Source organism: Diadema antillarum, unplaced genomic scaffold, assembly GCF_040938485.1.
Source record: "Diadema antillarum isolate AM-2024a unplaced genomic scaffold, OU_Dant_1.0 seq00002492_RagTag, whole genome shotgun sequence".
Classification (NCBI taxonomy): Eukaryota; Metazoa; Echinodermata; class Echinoidea; order Diadematoida; family Diadematidae; genus Diadema; species Diadema antillarum.
The window spans coordinates 62514-70007 of NW_027273096.1; the positions used below are offsets into that span (position 1 = coordinate 62514).

Genomic DNA, 7494 nt, shown 5'->3' on the forward strand with positions numbered 1-7494 from the left:
GTTTTGAAACATGTTTATAGCTCAGACCTGCCTGCCCCAACCACAGCCAACTACACATCTCCCCTCCTCTGGTCAAACTGTGCAATGGAGCCATGCAGCGACAAGGCCTCCCAGTCGACTCAAGACAGAGTTGATAGACACAACAACTCGAGAAACGCAATTCCAAAGGCGTTTGCAAACGCATTTTTTATAATGGTATAAAGGTATTGAAATGTGTATCCAACACGGGAAAGATTATAAATGCAGCCTTAAAATCATACAAAGAATATGAAACAATATTCAAGGATAAAAGTTTATCCATTGCTTCTACTTCACATTCAGGTGAAATGAAATCAATCTTGACTTAATGTTGACACATTCATGCATCACCTTCAAAGCTTGGCATAACTTTGGGAAGGCTTGTAAAAATGATGTACAATTCTCCCTTTCACACAGGAAGAGTGATAACAAGAGAAGAATGCTCTCAGTTACATTAACCACCAACAGGCCGCATCGTAGCTGTCCCTCACAAAAATAAATCAATACTGATGGGTTGTCATAGCAACTCAACAGTCTTCATGTCATTTTGTTTGAACACCACACTTGCTCCATCGTGCGACCTCAAAATTCTGAAACATCAGAAGCTTTATGCAATCTTATTTCTGCAACCGGTCATGAAAGAGTGCCATCATGTCTGTCTCCTTTCTATGTTTTTTTTTCTTCTTTGACCTTTTTCTTTGGAAAAGTGTTGCCAAAGAATGGACGTAACGGAACCGACAATGAGTACATTCAACACAAAGATGTGACATAATATGATTGATAAAAGTGCAGTCTTTGTGCAGTGTCACTGTTTTCAACTATTAGTTATATTCATTCCTTGATTATCACATCTGGTCACTGACAACCTTTCTCGTAAAGCACGCTTCTCCCGTAAAGTGCCAATGCCAGAGAACACAAGATCACATTCCAGGGACAGTTGTCTGACAAGCGTGAACTTTATCTAACTTTAATTGACTATATTGCTGAAACCTGATCAGATAATGACCACAGAATAATCTCCTGCTTCGTTAATCACCATCAACTCATTTGTGGCTCTGACAAGTACAGGCACTTCTTCTTCTTTTTTCTGCCCAGACTCAATACCTGGAATTCAAAGGCATTGGCATGATGGAAATGAGCCAAATTTGCACATGCACTGTTTGGTTCTATCAACTCAAGGCATTCTTGGATCATATACATAAATTTTTTATTTATTTATTTTTTTATTTGAATAGATGCATTAGATTCTGCAGTATAATGAACTCACAAAACAGCATAGTAATTGCTGCATTGATTATGAAAATGAAAAGGAATTCAGGTGTGGAAAATCAAAATATAAAACAACCTGACTGGGACATCACAAAATGACACTCAACTATACAAAACAAACTTCAAAGCTGAGCTAAAGTCAACCTCTAAAAAGAAAGCTTCATGTAACATGTTGATGCTGTCCCATCAGCCTCCACACACTCAAGGCAGAGCAACTACTTGGAATCCAGTTTGGCTGTCTCAGACAAGACTTCAGCATGTTTGGGGTTTTTTTTTTTTTTGGTTTTTTTGGCTGTCAGGAAAAATCGTTTGTAACAAGACGTATGTTTCAATACGAATATGTTGTCATAGTAAATCTGTCTATTCCCCTGAAAACATCACAACGATTACAACTTCAAACCAGCTCTTTTGGATAAACCCATATAATTTCTGGATTCTTAATTTTTTGGGCAAAACAGAGTAGCACCGGACATTCCCCCACTGATGATTCAGCAAACTAGCTGCTACATACACATATGAGCATCATTAACTGTAATATCTGTGGGAAGGAAAGCCCTTGTAACAAACAGATTGATTCGCAGGCCGCATTTTAAAGGGACTGCACAGTACTGGTTGAGGTGGGGATTCATGTTTTGAACATTCCTTAGTGAGATAATGAAAAGCCTCTTATGAAATATGAAAGAGCACATAATTTTAAGAAGGATTCAACATTTGATGAAAATTCGTTTTCAAATGGCTGAGATATCCAAAAAAGTACTAATAATAAAAGGCGACATGCCCCAACTTTATTAGTATCTCTTTGTTTCACCTTGTTTTTGGATATCTCAGCCATTTCAAAACCGATTTTCATCGAATAAACTTTTGATACCCCTTAGAACTGCACTCTCTTTGACATCTCATAGAGTGGTTTCTGAATATCTCACAAAACGTTAAAAGCTAAATCTTCACCTCGACCAGAACTGTACACGCCCTTTAATATCATGTGTCATTTCTGGGATACCAACTTTAGGGGAAATTCATCCTCATAGCCCTTGGAAGATTACTTACAATATTAAAAGAATTACAAAATACAATGTACCCTCCCTTTCCTGTTCATTTTTTAAATAATCATGAAGTTTTATTTTGCATTTCTTGAATTGTTTATCTATTTGTTCCTTTGTTTGTTTGTTCGTTCCTTTGATTGATAGTATGTTTTGAGGTGATATACAGTATGTCCACAAGCTCCTTATCATGATGCTCAGTGTAGGCTTTGCCATGGCAATGCCAGCAAAGAGGGCAAATTATGTAATACCTAGCTGCATCAGTAAATGCCAAACAATGTAAATGAGTCCAAATCCTTAATGCAAAGTCAATAGCACGGAGAAACAATGAGCAGACAATGCAAGCCTTGTCACATGATATTCACATTACAGATGCGTGAAAAGTTGGCAAGTCGTTGGGATTCCACAACAGCGTCTGATTTTTACAAAATGCACAACGCAGAACGTATTGGCTCTAAATTGGTGGTAATTACTCAATTTGTTTGTCGTGATGCAATGAACACTTGAGCAACGCAGACGCAAATTACCACGATTGCAGCCGAACCTTTTACTGGCTTCCCCCGCACAATTTCGGCACTAACTGTCGCACATTACCCTGATAGGAATCACCTATTACCAGCGACCATAACGCCAAAAGACCCGTTTACGGAGGGGGGCACGCGGTATTGATTAAAATTTGAATTAGGACCACATAAGAGTAGATCTATACCACCTGACAAAACAGCACCGGCATCCAACGCAGGCAAATTGTGGTAACTTAATCAGCACACAGCCCTAGGGCCCTGTTAGTGTGGCTCTGTGTCTAGTGTGCCGTCTTATCCTGCGCACATCAAACATCGGCTCCTTGTGTCATCGACCACTTGACTGCCGCCGGGAAAGAAGTGCCACACGCCTAGCAAAACTACATTTAAATTGTGATCAAATAACCTTGTACGGATATTAAGTGGGGGGGGGGGGGGGGGGGGGGAGAGGGACAGTTATGACAAGGAAAATGTATGCTTTAGAGAAACACTTTATTAAGGGTATCCCAGGTAATGCTATGCAGTATAAATTTAATCATAGTCCATAGCAAACTTCCTGTGCAGTAAGTATTACAAAGCTCTTTGCCATTATGTCATTTTTTTTTTCAGATGGTAATTTGTGAGCAGTAATCTACGTCCCTGCCATTTAAATAACTTTCATCATCTTTAATTGATACATGTACAATGCAGCCCTTGTTTCAATTTCCATCTCCATTATGTACAGATATTGTTTTTCTTTAAGAAGAAATAAACATCAAGTACAGAAATCGTCAATACTGTTTAACGGAAAGTTGATTTTGTGATAAGTATCTTTTTTTTAATCTATCTGAATCTCCATACACCGTGTATGCCTCTTTTAAAAGAAGTATAAGTCATCGACTGCCATATGCGTCTAAAAAAATGATGTCTTTTGGGGAAAATCAATAATTGCTATTGATCTGGATGCAGGTTCAGATACATGCAGGATGTTTTGAGAGAGAATGTGCACATGCATTCCTTGCAAAGTCCCCAAACTCTCGCAGGTTTCTTGCTTCAGAAGTAAACAGGACCATCTGCAGCCCCCTAAATACACACACACACACACACACACACACACACACACACACACTATATGACATCCAACACAATGGGGGGGGGGGGGTGGTGGGTGGGCAAATTGCCAAGCTGTCAAGACTCAGTGGTAGATTTGGCATTCTCCACATCTTTAGCATTCTTGGCATTCCTCAAACAATGGCAGGTACGATTGCCCCTGGCATGTTGGGTTTCCTCCTCGGTGCCACAGCTCAGTATGACGTCAGTCCTGGGTGAGCTTCGTTTCGCAGTTAAACCAAGAGAGACTTGTATGTTTTGACTGATTTTTGCTTTGCACGTTTGTACACATGCATCCTGATATTTCTTATGATTTTAATTTTAAGCAAATTATCGATAGCTACTTAAGACACAGTTTGGGTGTATGCTGATTCTCTTAGCAAATATGTAAACTGTCAATATTTGAATATTATTGAGACACGTTGATATATGTCACGTACAGCCAGGGATCTTTTTTTTTTCTTTTCTTTTTTTGACGACGAGCCAGCAAGAAACGTTTTGATTATCATGTCCAAAACTTTCAGACACACGAAATTGGCAGTTCTCCTAGTCTAGACAGGAAGAGCTGTTGATGTACAATTGATATGTCAAATTTCAGTTTACATCGGGTCGATATTCTGCAAGGGAGTGATTATTCGTAAGGCTAAGGGGGTATCTCTTACTGTCTCAGCCTCATTTATGGAGAATCTCCTACGCAAAACAAAAAAAAAAAGTTTCAAAACACGACGCAAACAGGTTGATAGAGCTGACCCATTTTTGCTCTCATCTGTGCATTCCCTAAAAGCATCGGATTACATATCACGCACAACGTCTTGCCCAAACTGAAAGAGGGCCAATATTGGACCGAGCCAATTAACGAATGGATGCCAGTTGATGACAATCAGGAAAAAAAAAAAAAAAAAGGGTGGGATTGGATAAGTAGGACAGGGGTATTTTATCCATCCCTAAAGCAGTCTATATATCCCCAAATGCATTTTTTTTTTCTGGTCTTTTTTTTTTTCTTTTTTCTTTTTTTTTTTTGGTCAACACACTAAGAGAGAATTCTAAAACAATATGTGACATCTATTGTTTAAAGGACAAGTCCACCTTCATATACATGTGGATTGAGTGAACGCAGCAATATTAGTAGAACACATCATTGAAAGGTAGGGCAGTCACTGCTGGATGAGAAGACTATTAAGTGTATGATGTCACATGCATACAACAATATAAGGGAAATAAATAGAGAATTTCACAAAACTTTACTTTTTGAATAAAGTGCATATTTTTTCGACTTGTTACTGTCTTATGTTAAGGGTAGCATTATTCCCCCTGTCTTCTGAAAGAAAGAAGTCAAGTGTTCTTTTCGTATGCGAGAAAAGTGAAAATATGTTAAATTTTCTTTATTCTTTCTTAATATCGTTGTACACATGTGACATCACAAGATGCAGTAGTCTTCTCATCAAGCCGTGACTGAGCAGAAACTTCAAAAATTCATAACTTCAGAATGGATTGTCCGATTTTCCTCAAACTCTTACTGATGTGTTCCACTATTAGTGCTGCATTCACTCAACCACATGTCTATGAAGGTGAACTTGTCCTTAAAGGCAATGCGCAATGGTCTGCAAAATTTGCAACGAACAGCTTTACTCCGAGAATTTCCAAGCTGATTAAATTTTGAATAGCAATCTTTCCCCTGGAATGACAAAACATCATATTTCAAAGGTCTTTATGTCATTTCTATCAATAGAGTGATGAATCTTTTCAATAAACTCATGAACGAACACATACACACACCCACACAAACCTAAACACACAAACACAAGATATTGCATAGACACTTGGGCACTACTGAATATGTACTTATCTATAAATGTTATTCAAACTACCCTGATTACCAAGATAGGAAGAAGGGTGTGTTTCTATCAATCACTTTTTTTGACAGACATCCAATCATGCTATGTACATGTGAAAAAAACAAAAAAGGGCTTCTTCCCTGAACTTGTGAATGCCTCTTTTATTCTCATGTTAAATCTGACTACATATACATATCAGGTTTTCGCATTCTTCTTTGGAGGGATTTTCACAAGAGAAAAAGAAGGCGGGGGGGGGGGGGGGGGGGGGAGGGGGTTGTCAACCAAGCTCCTACTGACACTTGCCACGTCACTGCAGTAGAGCCAAGTGATGTAGTGTTATCATCTGATGTTTTGACAAGAAATAGTTAGAAAGTAGATTATACCAAGAAACCAACTTATTCAATTCTTTTCTTCCTTTAATTGTTATTAAAATATTCAATGACAGCACTCTGAAAGAAATCAGCTAATCAACTCATATCCAAGTTTAGAATTTGCTTGACGGAAAATTGGACATTCAATGGGATGTCAAAACTACCTTTAAATATTCACCTACGTTTGTCCTATCTACTATTCTGAGAATCTACCACTGAACAACTTGAGTGGGATCGAAAATATACGTAAATAAAAGTTCCATGAAATATCTCTGGATTTGTGAGAGGTATTGTCATTTCTTAAAGAACATATGTTATATGTTGCATATCTGCTCATTAGGCTGGAGTTTAAAAAAAAAAAATGTGTTGAATATCTTTTAAAGTGTTGTGTCCACGATTAATGGTTAAAAGGACATATGAAGAACCAATGAGAGATCAGATCAATTGCCTCATATCTTGGACAATCAGGTGTACATTGTATAATAACTCCAATAAAACGATTGTTTGAGCACACAAGAGAAAGGCAAACGTACTCTAGCATGCGGTCAGCCAGACTGTCCAGTCCAGATGCTCGTGCCAACTCTACGGCCAGGTCCCCGTCCTTGTTTGGGAGCTTGAGGGCCACGTCAGAGCCGGGATGGTCAAGCAGATAGAAGGCAAACTCTTGAAGACCGCACCGCGCTGCAAAGTGGAGTAATGTCTCCCTCGGGGGGTGGGTCTGCATACAAGGAAAAATTGAAAAAGATGATAATAATAACAATGATAATGACTATAATTAATAATGATAAAAATATAATAACAAAAATATACTAATAATAATAATAATAATAATAATAATAATAATAATAATAATAATAATAATAATAATAATAATAATAATTATGGTTTATACTCATACAGCACTTCATCCAAAGTGCTGAAAGCACTTTAATAAAAGAAGTGAAAATTGTCATTAAATGTATAGAGATTGCTACACGAAACATGGAGAGTTGCGCTAAACTAACAGTTTTGACAATCGGCCTATTCACACAAAATGGCAAAGCAAGAGTGGAATTGCATTTCAAATCATGCTTTTTTAACACTCTACAATGTAGTTCACTCATACTGAATGTGAAATCCTTCACATACATTATGCTACTTGATGCAACCCTTAATAAAAACAAGTACCACTTGCAAACCACTCATGTGCAATCGATACCAATATATGTGTATTGTGATTGTAGAATTGGTAAATCTATGATCCTTACCGCCATTTTTGCAAGAGAAAATGAACATTGCAGCTTTTTACAATTATGTATCATGAGGCATCTAGAAAAGACCTACAAGTAGAACCATCATAGCAAATTCATGG

At 37.8% G+C, this 7494-nt stretch overlaps 1 protein-coding gene across 1 annotated transcript in view; it reads right to left on the reverse strand.

The window, feature by feature from the left end:
- The window catches only part of LOC139714877 (uncharacterized), a 40205-nt gene extending 32809 nt beyond the window's left edge, over window positions 1-7396 (reverse strand). The window contains exons 1-2 of the mRNA XM_071626526.1: window positions 7391-7396; window positions 6677-6861 (exon numbers count right to left, since the gene is read on the reverse strand). Of these exons, the coding sequence (XP_071482627.1) occupies window positions 6677-6861; window positions 7391-7396 (191 nt within the window). The remainder of the gene's footprint in view (window positions 1-6676; window positions 6862-7390) is intronic.
- Between the last annotated feature and the right edge of the window lie 98 nt (window positions 7397-7494).